The sequence below is a fragment of the Prinia subflava genome, chromosome Z (assembly GCF_021018805.1).
Source record: "Prinia subflava isolate CZ2003 ecotype Zambia chromosome Z, Cam_Psub_1.2, whole genome shotgun sequence".
Taxonomy (NCBI): domain Eukaryota; kingdom Metazoa; phylum Chordata; class Aves; order Passeriformes; family Cisticolidae; genus Prinia; species Prinia subflava.
Genome location: NC_086283.1, coordinates 39995774 through 40023307, shown reverse-complemented (window position 1 = coordinate 40023307; position 27534 = coordinate 39995774). Strand labels below are relative to the sequence as shown.

The 27534-nt window shown below is 47.8% G+C and overlaps 1 protein-coding gene across 1 annotated transcript; it reads right to left on the bottom strand.

Moving 5' to 3' along the window:
- LOC134564512 (serine/threonine-protein kinase PAK 1-like) lies at nucleotides 1-23857 on the bottom strand. Its single transcript, XM_063423404.1, is given in 15 exon segments — nucleotides 1-90; nucleotides 475-612; nucleotides 1930-2126; nucleotides 2564-2663; nucleotides 3340-3457; nucleotides 4096-4208; nucleotides 8053-8397; nucleotides 8673-8816; nucleotides 11694-11816; nucleotides 12241-12278; nucleotides 13193-13358; nucleotides 13360-13441; nucleotides 18587-18681; nucleotides 18820-18864; nucleotides 23714-23857. Coding segments are annotated over 15 exon segments (1938 nt in total).
- Between the last annotated feature and the right edge of the window lie 3677 nt (nucleotides 23858-27534).

Here is a 27534-nt window from a genome sequence, read left to right as displayed (position 1 = left end):
TCACATTCTTGTCTCCTCCTTCCGCTTCTTTACTGCAAGGATGAGTGGCACCAGGCTGGACGCAAGCTTGGCTGATGTTACAAATTGATGCTGCACAAAGGGAAGAAAACCAACAAGGAACCATTATGTTCCAAGCGAAGAGCCTCAAAAAGCAGGGTAATGTTTTTTACATGAAAAGGAGATTGAGTCAGAGTAGGTGTAAGGAGCGTGGGGCAACAGTGGCACAGCTTGCTGCAAGAGGTGGTAAGTGCCCCACCACTGGAAATAGTTCAGGTGTGAGCATCCTGATCTCTTGAAAGATATCCCTGCTCCCCTGGACAGCCCAGCCTAGTCTAAGATTGCTGACTGTTTTCATTTCAACAGCACCAAGAGTGGAGGTGAAGAGGAGGGGGGCTCATCTGATGCCTTGGACTTCGAGGGAGGAGGAGCCCACCCCTGGGACACTGTTTCACCTGCAGCCCCTTGGCATTTTACCTGCAGGAGCTCCTTGGCAGACCAGCGCCGCGCCTCGTCTCTCTGCAGGCAGCAGTGCAGGAAGTGACGCAGCCAAGGCGAGATTAGGTTTGGCTGCTGCAGCTGTGGCATCCCTTCTGTGGCTATCAGGAACTGAGCCTGGAGGAAAAGGAAACACCACTCTGTCCCCTGCTGCTTTCCCATCTGTAACTGCTCTCCTTGATCCCCTTGCTGAAGCTCCACTCTGCAGTGGCAGTTCCTGCCCTAGCAGAGAGGCAGAGATGACTTTCCTTGACTAACAAAAACCCAAACCCCAAAGCAGACACAGCATTTCCAACATCCAGCAGATCTTGCCTGGGCACCTGATTTCACTGACTGACCTAGTTAGTGGCAGCTACACCAGCAAAAGCATGTTTCCTTCTCTGAGGATTGACATTAGCTTGACAGGCTTTTTGGAAGAGGGACTTTGCAATTCTAACTAGCTCTACTATTTCCAAGGATTATTACATGAAAGGCATCTCTGCAGTGCTTCTTGGTCCCTTCAGCACAGCTGCCACAAAGCAAAAGTCATCACGCCTTTTGCTTTGTTCTTGAAAACAATGGCAATTGGAAGAAAAGAAAGGAAATCCATTAGCTATTCCTCAGGTAAGAAAATAAACTTTTGGCATCTCATGTTCAACACACACACATTAAGATGCCTGCACAAATGTATGGGGATGCAAATGCCTGTTTGGGCACACAGGAAACACCTGCAACTCTGTCTCTCTGCAAATTTTGGCTTCCCTTATATGGCAAAAAGAAAATGTTGGGGGTCAACTCAGAAGAAGGAGAAGTGCCATCCCTCTGGTATCCCTCTGCCCATTTGGATACTCAAGTCATTGCATTAAGGGTATGCCCATGCTAGAAAGGGCCAGGAAACAAAGGGCTCCTTTTGGCAGGCTCTCCACATCACCAGGCTTCAGCTTGGTGACATGGAGAAAGTGGCTTGGGTTATGAAAGAAACTTGGTTACTGAGTGCTTCAGCAACACTGCCCAAGAAGCACAAGAGACTCTGCAGCCTCATGGCCACGTTTCAGGCAAGTTTCCCTACGAGAAGAATGGGGGTGCACTTCTTCTCTCAAAACCACTGTTTTAGAAATTTGTTTGGTTTGGATTTCTTGCCTTCATTTCAGGAAAAATAACACCAGTTCTAAGAGGCTTGTTTCCTATTATTAGGGCCATTGCCACAGCCAAAAGAGCTGGAATGACATATAAGTGAAAGCAAAATGTTGCCTGAGAATGGAGATTGTTTGTGTGTGGTAAGGCTTGAGTTCCCCCACTGATGCAACCAAACCTCCAGCAGATGCCGATGTGCTGCAGGGACATTTTTAGAAGGGGACCGGCTGGAAGTAATTGCAGCAGATGGCAATGAGATTTTGTCTGAGAACGTGGGATAGGTGGGAAAGGCAGCAGGATCAGAGAGTATTTGCACCTTACCGAGCGACTACTTTCCTTCCAGTAAGGAACTTCTTGCTCCACCATTTCCATTCCCACAACTCCAAACGACCATATGTCCACTTTGGGACCATATGGTCGACCTGTCACCACTTCAGGCGCCATCCACCAAGGAGTCCCGGTCACCGAGCTCCGTCTGCTCTGCTCAGCAGTGAGTTGAGCAGAGAGGCCAAAATCAGCTGGGGAAAAAGCAAAAGACTCTTTTTAGTTTAATAGTTTGCAACCAGGAAACCAAGCAAAAGAATTCTCCAGTGCAAGTTTGGGAATGTGCTGTTGAATCCTCTGGACAACTGTCCCTTCTCTGTTTCCTCAGGACTTTAGCCAAGGAAATATGGCATTGCCTACTTAAAACATTCCCACACTTTTTACGCTGCCTCCAGCAGTGACTTTTGTTCCTCTGAAGCTTTAGACTCATAGCTCCCTCACTCTGGAAAGGACACACACGGGAGCAATGACACTCTGGACTGCTCGTTCCTTGCCCTACATCTGTGCACCCTGCAACCGTGCATGCTCACTGCACGGGCCCAGCAGCATTTGTGGGGAGCTGGCAGTCACTCAAAAGCAGCCCCACACCCCAAATCCCTGGAACGCTGCACCTGACCAACACTATACTGACCCAGCTTGACAGAGCCATCAGTTCTGAGAAGGATGTTGCGGCTCTTCACATCTCGATGAATCACATGGTTCGAGTGAAGAAAATCCAGTCCTTGTAGGCACTGAGAGGAAAAACAGAAACAGGAGGGCAAAACTGAGTGCTGGCATTTCATCACGCAAGAAAGGAAACAGCTCTAAAAGATTCCCTCTCCAGGGGAATGGGGACTAATGGCAGGACACAGTGCCACTGACAGGAAGACCTTGCTGCTGCAACACTAGCAGAGCAGCACCTTTCTAAAGAAAAGCGTGAGCTTTGGAAGGAGGAACAGCAATTGCTGTTGTAGACTGTGCCCTACAAACCAGCCAGAATGGCTGCTGCCGCAGTAGATGTGCTCAGAAGCAAGGAGCATTCTGGCTGCACTTGTAAGTTTTTCAGCAGAGGACTGAGAGAAATGAGTCTCTCTTTTGTCTTTGCTCTTCGTTTTCAAATCCTGCCAACCAGCACCTTTGCTTTTACAGGCAAGGAATGCAGTGCAGACGGGCAAAAGTTTAGAGAGGCAAGATGGGGAGCAGCAAATGCAAGAGAGAGGGAGAATGCAACAGCGGGGGATAAGAGTAAAGGAACAGAGTAGGGTGAGTGCAAGGGCCCTGGCTGGCAGTTCACTTGAGATGCTCTTGCTTGCCCATAGCAACCAGCAACACAGAAACAAAGCTTGGCACATGGAATCACTCCAGTGCTGAGCCTCTTTCCCAGATGACCCTGCCCAAGCCCTCGGAAGCACAGCATGGATCCCTAACCTGCCGGCTGACAGCTGCGATCTCATCTTCAGCCATGCGAGTCTCATAGATGACATCGCTCAGGGTGCCTCCATCCATGTACTCCATCACCAGCCAGGCCTCCTCATGCACCAGGTAGCTGAAAGAAGGAAACAAGGCCGTGCAGATGAACATGCATGGCTACATTGGTTTTTGCTTGATTCTTCTTTGCCTTTGTGGCAAGGACAGAATAAAAGGAATAGACACTCCCTCGAGGCTGTGCGCTGTTTGCAGTCTATGCAGTCTCAAGGAGAATGGCACAGCTGTGAAAAAGGAGATCTCTTAGATGCCCAGCAAGTGAAAGATGCCATTTAGTAACAGCCAAGATAGAAAACTTCTCACTCGTGCTATTTCTGGAATAAAACACCTAGTGTTCCTGGCATGGACAGCCATGGAACACAGGGGCCACAATGCAAGGGAAATGCTCTCTAGGATGGTTCATCAGCATCGAAGAAACTTGAAAAAATCAATCCTGAAACAACATGGAGGCAGTGAACTTAGCGGGCATTGACTTCCTGTGGTAGGGTTGATCCAGGTTCTTGAACAATTGTCAAAATACATATGTGCCAGAGAAGGCTCATGCAGACAAAATGCACTCTCTTGCCATCCATTGGAGATGAGTAGAGAAATAATAAGGAACCAATAGTTAACAGCTCTCTTTTCTGCCAGTGAGTTTTTAACCTTGCATGCTTTTAGTATGTAAACAAACATTCATGGCATAAGACCATGACCACTCACCTGTCTAAATAATTTACAACACCTAGACTCCTGTTCCTCTTCATGATCTTGATTTCATTAATGGTTAACTGCTTATTCCCGAGTCCTGCGATATTTATTTTCTTTATGGCCACCTAAAGTGACATTGAAAGGCAGTAACTTTAGAAGGTGGTGGTATGAGACCACAATGCACAAGGAGACAGTGATTTTGCAGTGACACAGCTCAGCTGTGCCCAAGTGCCTTGTGATGAGACAAAGGAGTCATTAGGAACTGACATTCCAACAGCCCATTGCTCTGTTCCCTCGGGGGCCAGTTACAGGAGAGCTGGCCACTGGTTTTGCCCTGTGCCCTTGGTAACCATGGGGTCTCAGCTGTCACCCACAAAGCTCTGACCACACGTCCGTTTCTCTGTCCCTACTTCAGAAGTAGGAATCTGTGCCTTGATACTCTGTGGATACATCTTGGGCTGTGGGCAGGCCTTAGGGCTTTGAGGGACACCTTGCAGATCTCTCCCTATGCGCAGTTCCTGAGTGCAGCGCTGCGGGTGGCTAAGGAACTACCAGGAACATTCAGATGTTTGCTGGCAGCCAGAAATGAGCATTCAGGACTCTGAAGCCATAGCCCCACAGAGCAGTGAAATGCTCTAAGGCACCACCTTGGTTTTAGCAACAGAGTGACTGAGAGCGTCCTTCTGACAAAGAACCGCTGCCCTCCTTGCCTTCCTTCTGGCACCTGAGAAGGACAAAGACTGTCCCAAAGGCAATTTGCTAGCTGGCACCAGGCTGTGCTTCTTGTGCCTTTTCAGCACAGCTCTACCCAAAGATGCAGCCACAGCTCACACCAGAGAGGAAAGGCCTTGAGAGCAGCAGAGTCTGTGGCGGCTGTTGACATTTACCTCTTGTCCTGTGGCAGTGTCGAGTGCTCTGCAGACATCTCCAAAAGCCCTAGAAACAAAAGAGCAGCACAGAAAGGAGAAGCCCTTTAGATCTTGGAGTGAAAGCCAGCCCAGAGAGGAGATGTCTGCTGTAAATGCCTAAAGCCTGCAGGATGCAGGAGAGGTCTGCCAGATGGCAGAGGACGCATTTTCCTCTCAAGTGCACTGCACCTGAAGCATTGGAGTTTACTGCCTCAGCTCAAAAGGCCAGTTTACTCTTTCATCTCGGCTTTCAGTTTCTGAACTGTGCACAGAAACTGACCACAGACTACTTCCTTCAGCAAACTCTTGGAGAGAAATGTTCTGAGCACTGCTATCTCACTGCTGTGATAGGGGCTAGGTTGCAGTTTCTGGCAATGAAATACAAGTGTCTTTGACAATGCCTTCTGACCACACTTACAAACTCCTGCCAGTACTGAGAGATAGGGCAGACTAACACCGGTGTCTGAATATGTTTGCAGCTTGCCTGGCTTCTGATCTGATAGATATTGCACCAGCAAATCACCCGGCACTTCTACATGGTTGTGTAGAAGTCACTGTGGTTGGACTCACCCACTGCCGATATTCTCCAGTTCAATGTATTTTGTCATGGGATTCTCCAAGGTCACAATTCTCCCTGAGGGAAATAAAAAAGCAAGATGCTCACTAGAAAGCAGAGATTCCACTTTCCGGGAGATAAAAATGGCAGCCCCATTGCCTGGGGCGCTGAGTCCTTTGTGGTCAGCTGGGTAAACAACAACAACAGCAACTCCAACCGCAGCAAGACAGGCAACTCTGCAGTACAAATGGCCAGCACAAAGACTGATTTTCTACAATCCTTTTTAAGAGATCTCTTGACACACAACAAAGCACAGGGAGATGCATTCCCAGGACAGGAAGGCATCTTCTCCACCTTGCAGCAGTTGGCCAAAAGAATGCCTTTCCGTTTGTACACCAGAGCAGCTCATGCTATAACCAATCCCAAGGGGGCTTTCAGCATCAGGACCCTCACCCTTGATGAGCAGGCTGAGCTCCAAGACGCCCTTGCCCGTGCCCCGTGTGAAGGACCACACTGCTTCTCTTCATTCTGACAGCGCGGATCGGTCGCTCCCATTGGACTCGCCCTCTCAGCACCGCACACGTCCCCACCTTCCCAACTGGGCACAGCGGGCAAGGGCAGCAGGGACAGCCGAGCTCCTCAGGTGCTGCCGTGACACGGACAGCTGCCCAGAGGAGATGCTGACCCTCCCGTGAGTCTGGGCTGTGCAATGCCGAAGCCGGTCCCGAGCAGGGGCTGCTGCCTCGGGCCAGCTCCGCGCTGCAGTGGCCGGGCGGCAGCGGGACCCTCCCAGCTAAGGAAGGCTCCAGCCTCTGCACTCACAGCAGCCCTCAGGGGCAGGGCAGCTGGCAAAGCCCAAGCACGAGCACTGACAAGCAATGGCAAGAAGGCACAGCCAGCCTGAGCCCCTTACAAGCTGTTGCCCCCATTCAAGACACAACAGGATTGGCTTTGAGATCAGACACACCGATGGGCAGATCAATGGCCTTTTTGTCCCAACAGCTGATGGTGGACAGAGAGTCAACTGGGCAGAGAGTTCTCAGCCCCACCAGGTCTTATCTGAGAGCACAGCACTGGCAGCTGTTATGGGCAAGAAGCAGATAAAATGACTTGAGCTGCAGGGCTTGATGTGATTTCCTAGAGACTGAACTGAGCAGGGATGGTGCCAATAGCCAGGACTCAAGCAGCCACAGCCTTTTGCTGATCCAGGAACAATCCCTGCTTCTGCCTTCAGCAGAGAGGGAAGCTCAGGCAGACCCAAGCACTTCCAAGCTGCTCTCAGAGGCAGCAGGAACACCCAGAGTGCTCTCTCGCTGCCTCGCAGCACAGCAGTTCCAGTGGAGGGTCCTAAATGTCCCTGTGACACCAAACTGAGGAGGAACCTTTGGCACAGCTGTGCTGACACGTGCACACAAGACACTGTCCCTCAAACAAGAAATAGACAAGACATACTCAGTAGCTCCAGGCAGTTATCCTCCATTTCCTGTTCAGGATCAGCACCCATGTCAGTGCCAGAGATGAACCTGCTGCCCGGGCTGCACTTCTCAGCTGGGGAAGCAAAGGCTCCTCTAGATGACACAGCTGCTGCTGCTGCAGGTTCAATAGAAGAGCCTGTGTAGATCTGAGACAGCAAAGGAGTTTGTATGAGAAAGGTGGTTGGCAGAGATTACCCCAAGATCATTTTCCAAATGCAAGCCCTTAGGAAGATGCTGCCAGCCACATGCACGGCTCTTAAATGGGGTTGTTCTGATGTCCACTTGTCCAAGTGGATGGGTCAAAACCAAAGGCTGGTTTTACTCAAGTTCACGGCCAGATTCAGGTTCCACAATGACCATTCCACTTCCTCCCAAGGGCTCTTTTCCCACTCCAAGCACTGCAGACACACTTGCAGCTCCTTGTTCAAATGTTCTACCTCCTCCCACGGAGTCCTCTTTTCCTCCACCATCTTCAAGTCACGCTCAGCCTGCAGCACTTCTGGCGGAGATACCTGCCGTGCCTCGCGCCAAACCTGGGGCTCCTCTTGACCAGTCACTTGCTGGGCATCTCTGCAGGCTGCCGGCTGAGATGTCAACACTTCCACCTCAAGGCAAACAGAACAAAGCAGTCAGAGACTCCAGCTTGTCCCTGTCAGCCAAGAGTCATTGACAGGGAGGAAAGGGAAAGAACAGATTTACAAGGGATACAGACAGCTTGTTTCAATCCTGCATCTGGGTCACCATGTTCCACTGTCAAAAGACCTCAAGAAACAAGGAGAGCAGGAAGAGGCCAGCAGGAATCCATTGGGATGACTGCTGGCCAAAAGGCCAAAGGACTAGTCCCACCAGCCAGGGCAGCAGCTGAGAGTCAAGATACCAAGAAATGTCCTTCACAGTGGCTGTGATAGACACTCCTGCAGGATGGCACTCACAGGCATCGCCCCACCCCCCTGCTGCTCTACAGGGGCAAGACCAGAAGGGCAGAAAGCACAAGGTTGGTGACTGTGGTGGCTGTTGCTCTTTCACTCACTTGTTTTTCTAGAGCCTCTTGCTTCTGAAGGAGGAGATACATTTTCTCTTTGGCAATTTTCATTTCTTCCTCCAGCCTCTTCTCCCTTGCCTTGATCCTAGCCTCAGTTTCCTGCAGCTCTGCCTGTAGCTTCTCCCCAAAGTTCTGGGAAGAGCAAGAGAGAGGATGTTTCAGGAGTGGAGTGCCTGCCACTCTTACCCTCACCTGGGTTTGTTGATCGCCTCTCTGTCGATGGAGATTCCAGTGATCTTCAATTCTTCTCATCTCTTCCTTGTTCCTCCTCTTCACTACTATGAGGTCACGCTGAGCTTCAGGCAGCTCTGCATGTGGCTCTGCCTCGATGGTCTGTACACACAAATGCAGAGCAAGTGACAGGGAGCTGCCATCAGGCTCAGCTTTTCCTCTTTCAGCCTCAAAATCACATCCATTCAGCCACTTCTTTCTGCTTCCTGCCCACCTCTGCTTCCATTGTAACCCTCTTGTCCCAGTGCTGATCTCTGCAGATGACAAGGCTCTGTGCTTACAGTGCCTGTGGGACTCGGGGCCTCCTCAGTCCCAGGAGCTCCATTGTATGGCCCTGTTCCTGCCCTTCACTCTGTCCCCTGCTGAGCCAGGCTTACCTGGCCATTCTCCTGTGGCTCTGCCACCTGCTGCCTGAGCTGCTCTTCCTGTTCTTTGGCTGGAAACAGCTCCTCTTGAATCTGGCATGGCCAGCATGGCATCTCTGATAAAACAGTCTGCTCATGCTCGTTGTCTGGAAGGACCTGCACAGAAAGCAAGAGAAGATGGGTTTCAACCTGCCATACACCATTTTGATGGCTGATGGGCTCATGCATTCCCAAAGCACTGTGTTGCTTCTCTCCTGGGTCACTCTCTGCCTGTGGGGAGCCAAAGATTCCAAAGCGACACTGGCAGGACTATCAGGGTCCCTCTGGGGCTCAACAGCCTCATGGGAAGCTTACAGGGAAGGTGTGCCATTTCTCAGGGGTCTGGTGAGGGCCTTCCTCCACTTCTGCTGTGTCCTGTTTCTCTTTCTGCAGTGACTGAAACCCAGCCCTGTCCCACAGCAGCTCCATGCCAGCTCTGCAGGTTGCTTCCTGTGTGAGCTCGTTCCTTGGGAGAGACATTGTGGAGTTCATATTACCTTCAGGCCTGCACCGCCATTCCTGCCTTTCTGACATCTACACTCTTGTTAGAAATCCTGCTCATTCAGGAGACAAGGATGATCCTCCGATGGAGGTCACACACTCTCTACTGCCACCTCAGTATATGGAGGGGGATCAAAGTTTTTTCTCCCTCTTTTCTTAATCAATTGAGGATTCACTCCTGCAGATATGATCAAAGTCACTAAAACCCAACTAAACCATGAGATTGTTCCACCTCTCTAGGAAAGGCAGAAACTTACAGGGTAAATATGGGGCTTCAGGGCAGAAGAGGCTGGAAGTGAAAAACACCTCTGAGAGGAAAAAACAACTATGTCTGGAAGGGAAACATCTCTGCCTGCTCACGATTGGTCAATGGAATGCGTCTCTCCTCCTCTCCAGAAAGGATCCCATTAGGTGAGCTTTGCACCTCCAATCGCCTTGGAGCAGAGCCAGGAAGATTCTGACAGACAGCTAACTAGCTGGCTGGATAGACAGATAGATCTCACTATTACAGTCTTTCTCTTATGATGCTGTCTGTTGCTACACACAAGCCTCGGTAGCCCTGATTCAGCAGCAATCCTGAACTTGCTCTCCTGTTACTTCAATAAACCACACCCTTGGGGAATCTGCAGTGTGTAGGTCCTTCTGGAATGTGATCAGACCCAGAGCACTGCACTGGCAACTGCACCCTCTGTGCATCTGACTCGGGCAAGTTCTTCTCTTGGATTGCACCACACTGACGGTGCTAAAGTGGCTGTAATCACAAATGAAGCCCAGCCCCTCTGATCTCTGAGGACCAGCTGGAATGCAAGGGCATTGATTTCCTGCTCAATTCCGAAACACAACACATACTGATCCTCTGGGCTGACAAAACGCACAGGGCCTGTTAACCTGAAAGTGATGTGCAAGCCCTACTGCCTGCACTTGCAGCAGAACAGCTCCTTTGGCACCAATGTCCCTGCCCCACACAACATGTTCTCATGCAGAAAGAGTGCATCTTCCAGAAATGCCACCTGGCAAACTGAAACTAGCAGAAGCTCTTCCAGTGCTGGAAAGGGCAGAAAAGATCATGCAGAAGCATCTTTGCTTGCAAGAGAAGGAGAAAATTAAAAGGTCCTCCCTTCCTACCAAACCAACAAGGCAACAAAGGAAGAGACAAAAGTGTCACCTACTGCAGGGTCTAAAGCACTGGGATGCAGTGATGAGGATATTTGGCAGGGAAACAGCCCTTGTGCTCGGTACTGTCATGTAGGGATTGCTGCAAGTGTGCCTCAAGGTCCCTCATGAGCCTCCAGTTCTTCTGGCTAAAGCTCCCTCAGCACCTCCTCCCTGGGTTTGTCCTCCACATCCTTCCCCAGCTCCCATGTCCTTCTCTGGATACGCTTCCACCCCGCAAGGACTTCCTGCATCCCAGGGGCCCAGAACTGGACGCAGCACTGGAGCTGCGGCCGCAGCGCTGCCCAGCACAGGGGGACGGCCACTGCCCTGCTGCTGCTGCCCCACTCTTGATGACACAGGCCAGCAGGCCCTTGGCCTTGTGGGCCACCTGGGCACATGCTGCCTCACGTTCAGCTGCTGTTGTCCCGCAGCCTTGGCTCCTTTGGTCCCAGGCAGCTCCTGAGGCACAGAGGTGCACATTTGACTTCAAATAGAGCATCCAGAATTTCAAGATGTCCCTCCTGTTCTTAGCATTACGTGACAGCAGTCAAGGACTTGCAGCTCTGCCCCAGCCTCCAGGCTCCAGTGGAGTTTTCAAAACTGCAGACTTCCCAAAATAAGGTAACAGCAGACACATGCAGTCGCTGATTTTTGTCTAGAAGAAGGGTTCAGAACTATGCACTTGGTGTCTTTTGCCACTCAGGAGAAGAGTGGCCCTCCACAGTATCTTGGACATCACAGTCATCTCCTTGCAGCTTCTCAAAAGCCAAGAGACAGGTGGACTCAGAGCACCTGTCAGTTCTGCCACTGACTGATCTGCCTGAAGAAGCAAAGCAACAACCTGGCAACAAAGGCACCAAAATCCCTGGCTTCAAGCACTCCACTTCCCCAGTGCACCTCTGAAATGCTCCCAGATAAACACACCCAAGAAGCTCACGTGAACAAACTACCCCAAAGGCCTTGTGTTGTCAGATCAATTTTTTTTTTTGGTGCCTGTAGCTACTTGTCAAGTCTGTGGAGAGGGACAGGTGTCTCCAGACCACAGTGTCCCCTAGGTATGTGACAAGGCTAAGTGCAGTGTCTTTGAAACACTCCTTCCTCTGAAGATAGGGAGCCTTCATGCTTCAGACTGGCCCCTATCAGAATGCCAGCAAGCTGGGGCCTAAACATGACAGGTCCACGCCCATTTTCCAGGTGGAACTGGCTGAGGGCAATCACTAGGTCCTGGCAGGACTGCAGTACTCAGCATCCTCAAGCAGCAGCAGCAAGTGCTGGCTGGCCAGAAACTTGCAGCTCTGCCTTGCACTCAAGACAACACCCTCCAGAAGTGGCACTTACTGCCTCGGAAGAATCCGGCTGTGGTGTGACCACAGCTGGAGGCGTCTGCTCAGTTTGCTCCTCTTTGGCCTCTTCTCCACAAGCACTGGGAGCCAGAGGAGAGTCTGTTGTTGGTTCCGTGCTCTGTGGACAGGCAGTATCATGAGGGACTGGCCATTACCTATCTTTTACAACCTTCTTGCATTTCAGCTCCCCACCAGCTCTACTAAGGAGAAATCATAAACTTTGATAGCAATGGGGATCTAAGTCACTCGCATTAAATTAAATTGGGCTACTTCAACAGTACTACATATTGCCCTGAATTAGATATTTAACCCCAGCTACTATCAGTAAGCAATGTTCTCTCTGCAGATCTCAGCTTTACAACTCTGAATGGAAAAGCAGGAAATAGCCACCCATGCCTTTGCTCTTGCTGCTGTAGACATGGAAATGGCCTTTCTTTCAGCCTACCCAACTGCCCCTCTATGCTCTACTGCCATGTCCAAGCTCACGGCTTGCTCCACAAGGCTGAAACACCAGGAATATCAGTGCTTCCTCTCTCACTCACCTCAGGATCGGCACCTCGGAATACACGGGTCACGTGACCTGTAGTGGGCAAGGAAATGGAATCAGATTCTTTGAGGAAACTGCCTGGGCTGGTGAATCCCACAGAACAAGTCAACCCAAAATGAGAATATTTTTCCTTTCACAACATGCCTCCAGGTGGCACAGTTCCTTCCCGCAGCCAGCAAGAGAACACGACAATATTCTTGCCTGTGCCTACACTTTGGCCTGTTTTGCCAGTAAAAGAACGCAAACTTGACCAAAATAATGCAAATTGTTCTTTAATACTCAGTGCTCCTGTTCTACCAAATACATGAAGCAGCTTTTTTATCCTCTCCTTCAGCTATATTTTGTTCTTTACTCTGTTGCATCCACTAATTGTCATTAACTTGCTGAAAACAGTTGCCCAGAAGATCTTCCCCAAAAGCCCTGTGAGCTCTGCAAGTCCTATTGTGAAACAGCAGAGCAGCAGCTCCTGGGTTCAGGAGCCAACACTCACTGCTTTGGAATTTGCTCTTCATTGGAAAGGGCATCATATTTTAGCACTCAGTAAGATTTCAATTAGGCAGTGAAATTCTTTCAAGACAAAATTCATAATAAATCAAGCTTTCTCAGGCTTCTGGGAACCACTGCAGAGTTTGTAGAAGGCCTTCTAAGAAGGTCTCCCAGTCTACATTTTCAAAGTTGTCCTGCTTGACCCTGAAAACTGAGAAAAGGAAAGACTCTGCTGCCACACACTCTCCCGTGGAGGGAACAGAACCCCTGCAGGTTCCCTTGCAAATGCTGCCCCTGTGGCTACAGATATCCCCTTTTGGCTGAACATGTTGACTTGAGCTTTAGCAAACCAGTGGCATCCTAACTGTCCATCTGTTTCCCAATCCACCCAGTCACTACGCAAAAACAGAAACACATACAAAAGCCAGGTTAGGTTACAACCAGGAAAAACCTCTACTTACGTGCCAGGTTAGTCAAGAAATAGACAGAATAAGAAATTCCACCAAGTGTGCAAACTGCAGCAGCCAGTTTCTCCATCATTGGAGCACGGCTGTGCAAGTTTGCAGAGTGTGCTGTAAAATGAGGAAAAAACAAGGCTCCTGTCAGTGTGCAGCTGCCCACCGACAAAAGCCTCAAGCAGGAGGATGCTCCTGCACTGAGCAAGCCCAAGAGCTGCTCTGACACTGAGGACTTGCGTGCACCAAGGCAACCTTCTGATGTCACCACAACCACACGGCAACCATGCCTTGACATCACAAAGCAAATGCTCTGCACTGTGTGATGCAACTCAGCCTTCCCTGCAGCAAACACCAAATCGCCTGGGAAGTTCTCCTGTGTCACAAAGAGGCACAAACCCCCCTGGTGGGCCAAACCCTGCTTTTCAAGAAATCTAAGAGTAACTCCAAGAGCGCCCAAAGCACCTACAGTCTGTACTCCAGATGAGCACTCAGATGAAACCAAAGCAAAAGGAACCAGACCAAGAAAATGGCCCAAAAAGCATTGCATGGAACCAGGAGACGTTAAAGCGTTAATGGCATAAGCGCTGAAGTAATTGCTAACAAATCTCCCCATCTATTTGCACATTTGTTGGCCAAGCCCAGGGCTCCTGTACATGTACATCTCTGCCTTTATTCCTATTTCAAAGCACTTGAAGCAGCAGGATCTGCCCGCCAGCAGCAGCTGCTCCGAGCTGGGAACAGGTCTGGCAGTGCTGATTTCCAGAGCCTTCTGTGTCCCAGGTGAAGCCAAGGCAGGAGTGGGTTGAAAGGTGCTGGCGCTGCTGCTGCTCTGTGCCAGAGATCCCCGGCTGGGCAGGGCACAGCACCCACTGCACTGCAGGCTCTTTCCTCTGCCAGAGCTGGGCACACCTGGGAACCTGGGGGAAAACCAAGGGGTTTGTGGAGGCCACATGGTTCTGCACACACCCACGCCACCTGCAGCACAGAACTTTGGCCCCCAAAAATGCAGACCTGAGGAGAAATAGCTGGAAAAGGTTGCATTTTGACCCTTCTTACTTGATCAATAGAGATGGCCAAAATCAAATGTACCAAGCATGTCCTGATCCCCACTGCCAGCTCAGGGCTGGAAAGGAGGCATTACTTTATTTCAGTGCTGGCTGCGTGGGCAATCCCATCCCTAACATGTGCATACCCAGCAATCTACTAGTTTGTATCCATGGAACTAAGACAAATTCAATACTTTGCTGAAACTCACAGGCTAAACATTCCCCCGAATTATTGGACATCTTGAAATCACTTCTCAGAAGTTATTGACATGAGAGCAGAAGTGTCCTCAAGGTCCCTGGTGATCATTCTCACAGCTTCACAAGGAGACCCATGCACAAAAGAACCCAAGATGCAACTGGTGTTACAAAGCAAATTTATTCTATTAGTTGCAGTAGTAAATAATACATGCCAAGCCCTGGATTCCCAAAAATCCACTGTGTAGGAGAAGGAGATGGAGCGTGGTGCTCTTTCAGGACATCCCCTGGCTCAAAATGGTGTGCATCTCATCCTTCTCACCCCTCCAGCCCAGGACCAGGCCTTATATGTCCTGCTCAGGAGCAGAATTTTCCCAGTGACAGCATCAGCTCACACATGGCCGGCACACGTGAGAGGAGGCCTCGATGGCTCACGATACCGACTCCACGCCAGCAATGGCTCCATTATGCATTGCTCCTCTTTCAAAGCTTAACTGCCCACTGACTGACCAATACCTTGTTTCTCTTTCAAGGGTCAGGTTCCCATCCCTTACACAATCCACTTTTCTTCATTGTCTTCTCAACATGCCCAAATATGGACCAGATCTTGCAGGGCCTCAGACACGGCTCTGGTCCCTTGCACAGTCATTTGGGGAACATGCCATTCCTCAAATTCTCCTTTGGTGGTCCAGAGCCTCCTACAACCACTTTCTTCCCCTTCAATGCATTCCAGCTACCTTCTGAACAGGAACACTCTCTGTATTTTGCAGGCTAAGATAGACACTTGCACACATTAATTGCTGCAGTGGGGGAATACAGGGTTCAGCACTGTCTGTTAAAGCTAAAGGAATTCAGAAGATTAAGCTCTATTTGTTACATTTAAACATTTTTCCAATGCATCTCCTTCCTTTTCAGGAATCAAACACAAGCATTTTTTCAGTAAATCTGGCAAGTGCTCTTGCTGAATGAACGAGATTGCCTACTGGAAGTCTTCTGCAGCCTTCCAAATCACTTTATGTAAAAAATGCCGAGCCAATTCCAAATTAATAAATTATTTTTTTAATTTTAGGAAAATAATTGGACAGAAGTTCAGGTAAGCCAACAAACAAAGAATCAGTGTCGAGTCCCTGGATCGGCACTGGGTGAACTTTAGCTGGAGCCTCTATAGTGCCATAGCTCCCCCCTTCATGCTTTTCCTTCCATGAACCCAGTCTTCATACAGTTCTTTTAGCGGGACAGAGCATTACTTCATGCTTTCTTTGTCCCTTCGCTTTTCCTTCATATTCATAGAGGTCCATCCTTGCTGCTTGGCTGATTGAATCAGCTTTCCTTCATATTCATGGAGATTCATCTTTGCCATTTGGCCCGTTGAATAGTCCTTCTGCAGGAAGATGAATATTAGGTACGACTTCTGGGACTCGAGTATTGAAATGTGTGCTTCTGGTGGCGGAGCATGGCCCATCTCAGTGGTAATGGCTTGGTAGTTCACAATCCCACCTCTGGTGAGGACCCATCCTCCTCGGACCCCCCTCTCCTTTTCTCTTGTAAATTTTGTGGTTCCCAGCAAGGGTGGTTCCCAAATCTGTCTACCCCCCTCCCCAGCCTTGTATGATTTTACCATTTATTTCAAAGGGCATATCTTGATTTGTATTATACATACATTATAAACACAAATTAACCCACATCATTCATCACACTTCACTACTCAAGCACAAGCCTTGGGCACATCCCTGATTCCCTCTCTCCCACAGCTCACAGTGCTTGCTGTGTGCCAGAGAGCACAAAGCAGGCTGGCCTGGTGCCCCTGGGTATTTCTTCAAGACACTCTGCATCTCACACCTTTGCTCTGGCTCAGTGCAGAACTCCAGGATTGCAGGTGCTTCCTCCCACAGCTGTGCTAGGCACTGGCTCCTGCAGATGTGACCTGACAAGCCTCCACTGCCTCACGCTGGCCTTGGTTCCCCAGGCAGAACTGCCGTGCCTCAAGGACGCTGCCCTGTGCTGCAGCCTGTGGAGCAGCCCGGCTCCCTCCCGCTGTGCCCAGAGTGCTGCACACACTGCCAGCCTTTGCCAGGCCTTACAGGGCAGCCGGCCGAAGAGTAGGAATCCTCAGCCAGGGCTCCAGACCTCGGCATGCCTTTGCCTTCTCTCCTCCTGTGCAGACTCCAGAGGGCCAACACCACCAGTCCGTGCTGTGCCCAGCTCGGCTATGCTTCCCCTCGGGAGCAGCCAGCTGCCACTTTGGCTCTGAGAGCCAAGCATCTGCCCGGTCCCAGGAAGAGGCACCCAAGGCCGGGCTCTGCCTCTTGCAGCTCCACGGGCCTCCTTCCAGCCGGCCTCTGCCGAGCCTCAGCCTGCTCCAGGCTCTGCCAGGGCTCTGCTGGAGCTCTGCCCTGGGCAAGGCTGGGGCTGCTCTCACCTCACCCTCACTGACAGCTCGGCACCACAGGAGACCTTGCAAAACAGCCTCTCTGATCTTTCTGATTTCTCAGATAAGGAAAACTCTCCTCCAGCCAAAGAGATTGCACTGAGGGCTACAAATGCAAGTGGCAGGAACTCAAATGCTCTTGAGTCCCAGCTGAAGGTCTGCATCTGCACAGGGTCTTTTGGTTGCCCCACTCCTCCTTTGGTTCTTCCTGCAAATGCCATTGCCTTTTCTCCTTCAAATAGAAGTGCCATGGCAGCACAAAGCCCACCACTGGGCCATATTCCAAAGGCAACATGGTCTGGAGAGGATGAATGAAGAAGAGCCTTCCCCACTTTCAAATCCTACCAAGGAGGTATAAATGAACAGTTGCACTTTTGCACCTTTAAGAGACAACTGACGACTCAGAAGGAAATACTGAGCTTTCTCACAGATGCAGGGTAATCTTCCAAAGGAGCTGAGGTTTCAGAAACTTTATTTATTTGCAATCCTACTCTATATTCCTACTCTACAATCCTACTCAATAATCAATCCTTCTCTAAGCTGGTTGTGGAGTAAATGGTCCTGATGTGATTGTCACAGTCTTGTCTCCTCCTTTCTCCTCTTCACTAAAACGATGAGTGGCACCAGGAGGGAAGCAAGCTTAGATGATGTTACAGGTGTTCAGTCACAAAACAGCCCAAGATCTCTTCTGGTACGGGAGATCAACATTGTTGGCATGCAGAGAGTTGAAGAATCTGTAGAAGACTCCACCAAGGAATGAAGTGGCATTCACAGCCCCGTTTGAGTGTTCCCAAATATTGTCCTCCCTCAATCAATTTCATATCATTCCCCAAAGAAAGTCATGGAATTGCTGGCCACCCCTCTACCCTGTTAGCTGAATAAATAAATGGCAGGAAACTTAGGAAAAGGACTGGACTTCAAAGTCCCCATAGGTCTATGCAGGAATCAACATCTAGAAAGACTGATTTTTAAGACTTATTTTTAAGAAGACTAAAAAACTGACAGCATTTCCATAGGGACACTTTATGCCCATTTCTCTTTAAAACACCTTGAAGTACCTTGCCTCCAGCACTTGGATATGTGTTTTATATACGTGCAAAAAATCTGGATATTCCTTGGCTCACTGACAAGGCGAGGCCATGATCTCCAAGGAGTCCCAGGAGCCGCTTCAGCTGACAGCTTAGAGCAGCCCATGTGCATTCCTCTGTAACCCTCCAAAACAAGGCAATTTGGGGAGGGGGCCATCCAAATGTCTTCGCTTTGGAGAAGATAAGGCAAAGTTCTTGCATTAACAAGCCAGTTTTGAAAGCATCCCTAGAATTTCCATTTGTGACAATATTTTCTTCAAATGTGCACAACTTCCTAGTAGACGTAGGTACCCTCTACGGGTAAGATTTATTTCAGTGGACAAACCTAAGTCTTGAAGAAAAGAATTGACTGGAAGAACACCACTCCCAGTAGGGCATAACCACCAATGAGAGAAGGAGTTTTCAGCAGGGAATTTCTGTATTGTTCATGTTCAATACCAGCTTCTTTCAACTTCTTAAACTTCCTAATCTTCTTTGATCTAATCCTCTATTTTTAACCAATAATCTACTGCTCAGTTCTAACTGTTCAATACTAACTTCAATAATCCTAAACCCCTAAGCTTCTATTTGAAATAAAAAATCCAGAATTCATAGATTTTATCAGGCTGAAGTAGATTTCTGGTGCCAGGACTGCACTTACTGCTTGTCATATTCACATATGTGGCTCTCAATATGGGACAGCTTTTGGTGGAGGTACTGGCACCTGCTCTTTACTTCAGAGTAGCTGGGGCTACCCTGTGAAGGAGAATTCAAAAGAATGCAAGAGCATGCAAACATTTCTGCAGAGTTTAGAATTTGATGTCCTTTGCTTTAAAAAAGCCTTGAGGCAGACTCAGCAGTAACCTCAGCCTGCAGGTCTGCTGTCAAACATACCTGTTGTAACTGCTGATAATCTGCTAGGATTTGATGAAGCAGCATCTTCAAGAAAAAAAAAAAAACAAACATGAAGAATGCTTCACTACCACCATAAAATGCAAACTTTGGTACAACACTAAAAAATACACTGAGTTTGACTCTAGAGAATTTCTTCTCTGTGAATCACCACTCTTCTGGGACATTTGGAAAAACAGAACTCCAACTCCCAGCATCCCTCAAGATCTGCAATTAAGGCAACAGAAGGAGCACATGCTCTAGGACTCTGCTTGGAACACTTCTCCTTACTGTTAGTTCATTGACAGCTCAGACAGGGGGTTTTGGGCAGGATCGTGCAAAAATCAGACCCAGCCTGAGCAGATATGCCAATTCCGCCGTTGCCCTTGGTCTCACTGAGCAGCTGCAGGGAGTCCAAAATACTGCTGTGATGAAGCACAGTCTTCATGGTTTATCCTTCTTTACCTGATAGGCTTTCTCAGAGACTTGCAGTCAGAGATTCCATTGCTCATGAAACTGTCTGAAATTCTTTTTCATCTTGTCAATCTGAGTATGTAGATTCTGGTATTCCTCAGACTCTGCCTTGAAGTCATCATTGTAGTGTTGGTGCTGTTCCAAGGAGACAACGGCTGCGTATTTTTGAATGGAAAAATCAGACCATTTTTCTATGAGTGTGCTGTAAGAGAACATTCTGATATGTTTCTATTCCATAAAGTACACAGGCAATGTTACACCAAGCAGGTGGTGAATGCCTAACACAGACCCCCAAGCCTCGAGTCGGTCACTCTGTGACTCTTTCTACATGCAAGCATGTGTGCTTCAAGAGAATGTAGTGAGGGAACTAAAAATCTGCCACCTTTCTATGACACCTAGTTCCTAATATTTGACATTGTACAGGTTTTCTTCATTAGCAAGTGGAGCACATGTAGAAAACATTGGCACTCACTTCACATGTCAAAGGACCTACAAACACAGCAGCTTCAGGAGGAGGAGATACAATGCTACCTTGTATTCCCTTCCTATGTAGGAAAAACTAAATTAAGTTACACTGACTTTTGAAAATCCATCTGCAATACATTTTTGGCAGAGACTGCCAAAATGGAGTTGGGTGCACGGAGTTGGACTTCTGAGCTACATATATGTCTATCTAATGGTAAAACAGAGTTCATGGTATAATTGGATTCTTCTAGTGAGCAGCAGTTACATCACTGACCGTTGAACTGAGGCACTTGTAATACAGCCACAAAAACACCCCTCCCAACTAGACTGAAAGCACAACAACAAAAACCCAAACCACATCCGCTTCTAAGGAAGGAAAAAGTCATTAACGCTTAAAGCCACCAATGAGAGTGAAACCTTCTTCATTCCCTTCTCACTCAAATCAACACAGATGAGGTTTCTCAAGCTCATGATACAAATCCAAGATGAAGTGGCAATGAGAACAACGGATGCCACTTCCTAATACTGTCACACCAATGCTTCTGCTCCTCTGGGCCTGAAGACCTGGATGAAGACCATCTTTTCGGATGACAAAAACTCCCTCCACATGGCAATGAATCCTTCAAAGCATCCAGAGATTGTTACAAGCTGTCAATCTTTCACAAGTTGAAATTCAGTACCAGGATAGACACCAACTTGTGCCAGTGATGCATCCCAGGCCAGATGCCCCTGACTGGTGTTCTGGTCTGCTCTGAAAATAAAACTACAGAAGCCTTTCAACATTTTGGGAGATACTGGAGAAGCAGTAGCCTGGACTCCTTGCTGGATTCTGCCCAGTGACATTCCCTAGCAAGAGCCTTCGTATTACATTACTGGTCTTAGGTTGGAGACAGACACATGACAGGACTCACTGAGATTATGCAACAAACAGCAAAGTTTTCTTATGGCCACCCCCTTATAAAAAGGGGTTCAAAATTCCTGGGCTTAGACAACAGACTGGTTTTGGTTTCAACACTGCCCAGCTCCCTAGTTAGTCATATGTTTGCATTCAAGATTAAATGGAATTGTCTGGGGTCCCTGTTTGAGTTCAAATCTGTCTTATCATTTTTCACCCAGGGACTTGTTTACTTCTAAGCTGCTCGAGTTTGGGGGTCTGTTATGGCAAATTTATCTTTGCAGCCACCGACCAGCTGCAGCCGTGACAGCCTAGCACAGGCCTCAATCAGCTGGTCCCCTGCAGGGCTAGACTTGCCCTCAGCCTTTCCACGGAGCATCCTTGGCTGTATCCAATATGACCCAAAGGCCACAGGCTCCCCAGAGGCCAAGGACTGCAGGAGGCCTGACTGTCTCTGCCAATATCACTGCTCAGAAGCTGGAAGAAATCTCCCCATTTCCAAAAATCATTTCTGCTGTTTCACCACAGGAACACACTTCTCCTTCCCCTCCTGTGTTGCAAAAGCCATGGGGGGATGCAACAGCACTGCTGCAGCTGACCCTGTGCAACTGCACTGCAGGAAGGCAGGGCCCGTGTGGGCCCAACCCACCACGGTGTTCATCTCAGCTCTTCCCCCTCAGCCCACCCCGCCCCTCCTATTTCTTTCTACCTCCCTCGTTCACATTTGCTGTTAAATAATGTCTATATTATTGATTCCAGAACAGGGTCTTGTTTGCACCTTAATTCAGGCAGAGGCTTCTCTTCATAATCAAATCATTACACCACGGTTATCCACGCTGGAGGAAGGAAAAGCAGCACATTAATACCTTCACTGAAATCCAAGGGACACTACAGCTTCAGCCTCCCCAGTTCTCTTCACATCTTTTTGAGCTTAGTAGTCTTTTGCACATGAGTGCTAGCATTCTGGAACTATGAAATTTCTCTTTCTTGAATCTCATGAATGTAAGGGGAAATGGAGCAAACACTTCAAGACAGGTGTGAAGCAAAATAGGGTGTCAAAGCCAGCACCCAGGAAGAAAAGTGGCCACCAGCTGCTGGCTGGAGGTAGCTGGGCTACTGGTCAATCCTCTGCCTCTTGCTCATCACAGAACTGATAAAGCCAGAAGGCCAAGGCCGCTTCTTTAGCACTACTAAAATAATTAATTAATCTATCATCAGCATCAGATTTCACTCCCATTCTGAAAAAGCAGCATTTCTGAACTGGCAATGGTCTAAAACACATCTTTCTTCACTAAACATAGCTGTCAAACACAGAAGTCCGGCAAGTAAATAATCCACTCTTTTGTATTCCTAGTTTCTCATCTTAGGACTTACCAAGTCCTTCTCTAAGTCTACTGCCAAAAGGTTTTGGGAGACACTCCCTTCACTTGCTTCAGCAGCTCCACCAAAGTCTCCCCAAAATGGGGAGGTCCAGTTGGTTTTGTCTAGGTTCCAATTTCTGCTTGTACACACCAGCAAAAGACTCAGCTTTTGCTGTCACATGATTTACTAAAGAGGAGCCTGGCTGTTCCACAGCTTTATGTGGTAAAGATGAGATCAGTGCTTCAGAGGAACAACCTAGGAGTACAGGGTGTGATGGTTGGTTGTGAATTCTCCTCAAGATGAACAAAGACACCAGTCCCTTGTTATGAAACTCTTGTGCTTTTAGGTACAGTTGTCTTAAATTCTGCAGGCAACCCACTCTGCAGACTCAAAAGCTGTTGGTGAGCAAACCTTTACATTTGTACAAGAAACTTTCCCAAGTGGTTACCAATGAGCCCCTACTGTTGCTCAGTGCACTCAGCTCTTCCCAAGGACCTTCTCAAAGGTGCTGGCTCACAAGCCACAAGCTCACACAGCCACAAGCTCCCCACTCCCACAGCAAACTTCAGGGCCAAGGATGGAGTAGAACAGGACAGCCGTGCTTTGCCCAGGCAGAGTGAGGGAGGAGAGAAATTAAGACAGAGAAGAGAGACACGGAACAGAGAATGTCATCTGCGTGTAGATCCTCTGTTGGTCCTGCCATGTGGATAGTGCAGAGCTGGAGTCAACAATGAGAACAAAAGAGAGAGAGAGGGAGAAGAGAGTGAGAGGGCCCCTTCTGCCTCACCCTGGCATAGCCTCCTATGTACAGCGGCTTTTTGACCCAGTTTTGTCACACATGCTAAGCCAGCACTTTGAGCCCTTGAGTTGAGGGTGGCCACTGAGCTCACGACTCCAGGCACAGCAGAAAGTGGGCTCGGGATGTTGGAAGATGATACAAAATTTAACTTTTTTATATGTTTAGTCAGTGTTGTTTGCCTTTGCTCTAGGGGAATGGAATCTAAAGGTTCTTTTCAAAGGACTATTTCATCACTCAGGGGGTGATGACATGAACATCTCAACTGACGGGAGTAACACCGAAGAAATACAAGATAATGACCATCAAGGACCATCAAGGACCATCAATTAGAGACTATCAGCTCTAAACATCAAGCCTGGCATGATTGGAGACACATGGTCTGGAATAGACTAAGAGGAAATAAGAATGAGAACCAAATTAGATTTGGAGGCAAACAAATCAGCAACCAAGAAGTAAACAAATACTAAGAACTCCATAATTTGGAACCAATGAACATTGAATAATGAATTTCTATGGGGTTTGACTGAATAAATATCTGAAAAATCGAGTCAAGAGTTATGCATCATGGAAGTTATTTTCTCTGCACACCCAGGCTACATGGGGATGAAATGATTCCTGTCACACATCCTGGCCACAATAAAGTAATGACTTGATTCTCTTACACTAACAATGTTGTTGCAGGGTTCTGTTTTTTCACGCAGTTTTGGTGACAATGACAGCACTGCTCCATCCCTTCAGGACCCTCTCTTCCTGGTCACAACTGTCCTGTCACACCTGTCAGGATGTCTGAGGAAAAACATGCTTAAGCCTCCTCCCGCACATTCACATCACAGCTCTTACACCACCAGCAAGTGTGCTAAAACTCAATACACAGTACAGAATATTAAGAATGCACAAAATACCTGAGCAGGTCTTGCTGGAGCATCTCTCTCAGAAGGCTCTGGAGATGTCACTTGGCTGGTGCTGGTGAGGATTTGAGATAGAGCTGGTTTCCTGTAAGGATGGTCCAGCATTTCAGGTTGCAAGGCATAAATATCACCTGTCATAGTTCTTTCCTCAAGCAGATGTTCAGTGTCAGGACTTGAGGAGACAGCATGAAGCTGAGTTGAGGGAGCTTCAGGCTGGATGTCAGCAAAAGGTTCTTGCCCCAGAGGGTCCGTGAGCACTGGAACAGGCTCCCAGGCCAGTGGTCACAGCAGCAAGGCTTCAAGAAGCATTTGGACAACACTCCGAGGCACAGGGTGTGATTCCTGTGATGTCCTAGGCAGGGCCAGGAGTTAGACTCCACGATCCTGATGCTGACTGCTGACTCAGCATATTCTAGGAATCTAGGCTTCATTTCCCAGGGCATTTTTCTGAAAAGGCTCTTCTTCTTTCCCAAAAGACTGAACTTACCTAGAAAGTACTAACTTCAAATTCTCTCTGTCTATTCCAGTATAGCCAGCCCAATTGTTCTGAACGATTTGAAAGATATGTTCCTTCAGACTGAAGGAATTATCCTTTGGATTCAGGCAGGCTACCTACAGGCAGACATCGAAGAAAACAAATGTTTATTATGGTTGCTATATGCAAACTACAGAAATATGATTGGTCCTGAACAGCTGTTTGTGAGCATCCAACTCAAACAAAACCACATCCTTTGGCAGAGAGATGAATTATTCCTCTATCGCATGAGTTTTAAGCCATATCAAAGTTTTGCCAAAAAAACCAAGGAACTCTATTCATATCTACCAAGTGTTCCTTTGTAAACAACATTTAGTGCTACAATGTTTAAGGAGAGGTGGTGAGGCCAGAGTCCCTCTTCATGTGGCAGAGCCAGGGGTCATTCCAGCAAAGCCCTGCCGTGAAAAGGCCGTGCACGTGCCTTGCTCTATTCCTTTGAAAATAAGAGAGGTTCATATCTTCCTCAAGACAAATACAAGGTCTACTCAAAAAGGTAAAATGAGGTAGTAAACCTCAAGGCCCCTGATATCAAAAGTGCTGGTTTAGACTTCATCACCTGACACCTGCTCAGAGTTCCATAGGAAAGCGCACAGGGAAAGTCCCCACCAATCTGACCCATTCAACACGCTGAATGACTCATCTGCACACCACCACCATCTGTCACAACCTTGACTTTTTGCCTTGAAAACATGACCAACATTGATAATTCAGGTGTCTGCTGATGTCTGGTTTTCCACAGTTTAAAAAAAATGTAAAAGTAACAAAGATACCCAGAATCAGGAATTCTCTGTTTCAAAGCACAACTAAGGTTGTGTTGGAAGGGAAGCAAGTGTGTGCGTTATCAGCTCTCAGAAATCTCAGGCTCCCAATTTTAGATTGATACAAAATAAAACCCCACTCCCTCTGATGCCAAAAAAGCCTGGGCAATGCATTTGAGTGTGCAGTGCTGCTCATACAGCCCTTTCAGAATGCAAACCATTATCAGTATCCTGAGGCAATTCATATCTCAAGGTGAACTGACGGAAAATTGCCTACAAGGAAATCTCCTTAAACCTTGCAATGGAGCAGGACAAAAAGTTTTCACCCTTTACTCCCTAAGGAGCTGAGCTTTGAAATCTTATCACCAACTTGAAATCAAAATGGGCTACACCCACGGCGATGGCAGAACATGGCTCTCATTAAAAATTGGGAATGTCTTCAGGGTGATAAAACCCTGCCACTGCCCTGGGCAAACACAGCAACAAACTTCACATGTTCAGGAAATGAGTTCTTAAAAGTCACTGTGGGATCAACTGAAGCTGTATCCATGTTGAATTTTCCACCCTTGACTAGGTTCAAAACACTTTTTTCATAGCTAAAAAGGAAATATTCCTGCTTGGTACAGTAATGCTTGCATATTTCAGCAACAGCCTGTGTGAACAGGGAATACTTAAAAAGGAAGGAAGGAGCTACTGCATCCTTCAGTGGGTGTGCATCTTACAAATGGCTAAGAGAAAGAGATACCAGTGGAACTTAACTCCAAGGAGTATTGGAAATACTTCTAGTTTGAACAGGTAAGTGTTGGATTATACTTTTTTCTGACTTAGAGATGGGGCAACTGAGAAGCCTTTTAAAAACTTGTTCTCAGTCTCATGTGAAGGGTGAGACAATACAGATGTCATAATTCACTCCGTCACAATCAGAAGCAAACTATTTCCTAATTAAAATACATTATAAGCGTTTCTTGGCCTATCAGCTTTTGCTGCACAATGCTGTTGATGCCTTAAAGCTCATCATCTAAAATTACCCCCACTACAATGCACTTTTCATAGCTCTATTTCTCTAAAGTATCTAGTCTTATTTGCAAGGCCATCCTTTGAATCTTGTTTCTAGTTCCATTTCTCTCTTAACAGTGTCTGTCCTATTCCATGGCATTTCTAAGTCGGCATTTCTTATCCCAAAGTTTCCATAAAATGCATATTATGTGAGCCTTCTGTTAGCTTTGAGAATTCTCTACAAATATATGTCTCACAGGTAAGGAAGTAGTAAAATTATGAACAGCATGATGGAAGAGCTGCTGGCACAAACTCCATTATGTCACCTGCTGAAGAATCTGTGCAAGAGAATCTTTGTCCTTTTGCCTGACTCCATCTTTAAATTAGTGAAGAACTGGATGAATAGTTTTTGGATTATGATTTTTTAGGGTAAGTTTAAAATTGACTTTAGTTGTTAGATTAATAGAGTTTAATTGTTAAGTTAAAAGTGATTTGAATATTGTTTGGATGTAGAAAACACTTGGGTTTTTTAGTAAATGTTTTCTTCAGGTAGAGTTAGGGTGTGCTTAGGGTGTTTGCCAACACCAGAGGCATGGGATGCCATCCAGAGGGATCAGGACAAGCTCAGGAAGTGGGGCCCTGGGAACCTCATCAGATTCAACAAGGCCAAGGGCAAAGTGCTGCATTTTTGGGGTCAGGACATGCCCTGCCACCAAGACAGGCTGGGGGATGAAGATGGGGATGACTTGGAGGTGCTGGTGGATGAGAGGTTGGCCATGTCTGAAAACCATAGAGATCTCCAGTAAGAAATGAAATGGAAGCATAATTAGAAGTGGCCCATCAGGTTTAATATCCTTGGCACTTTGATTGCATGTCTCCTTTTCTGCCTACCTCAGCTGCTCTCTGCTCATCTCTTTGGCATCGCTCATGGCAAGCTTTTTATCAAAACCAAAAGGGTGGGATTTTTTCAATTGTTTTCTCACCTTTGCACTTAGGAGTCATCCTCTGCACCCTGGCAGGCACTAGGATTCCAGAAGGAGTCCGAATTTTATCTTTTTGGTGCACTTCAGGGGTGGAGGGGGAAATGGAGCTGACATGTAGAGGCAAGTTCAAAGTGAAACAGGATGTGGAAGGCAGGACCAAGGAAGAAGGGGAGTGGCCACCAGCTGTTGGCTGGACATCACTGGGCTGTTGGTCAGTCCTCTGCTTCTTGCTCATCACAGGAGTGATCAAGTCCAAAGCCAGAGACTGTTTCTGCAAAGATGATTATAATTAGTTTTGCTCTCATGCTGAAAAAGCAGAATTTCTGAACTGGCAATTGTTGAAAACACACCATTCTTACATAAAATCGCCTGTCAAACAAAGAGGTGCTACAGCTAAATATGTTCTCTATTTCACTCCTACTTTCTCACCTGAGGATTCAGAAAGTCCTTCTCCTGGTGTGTAGCTTGAAAGGCTTTGGGAGAAAGACAGTCCCTGCACAGCTCTATCAAAGGCTTCCCCAAAATGGGGAGCTCAGGCTAGTT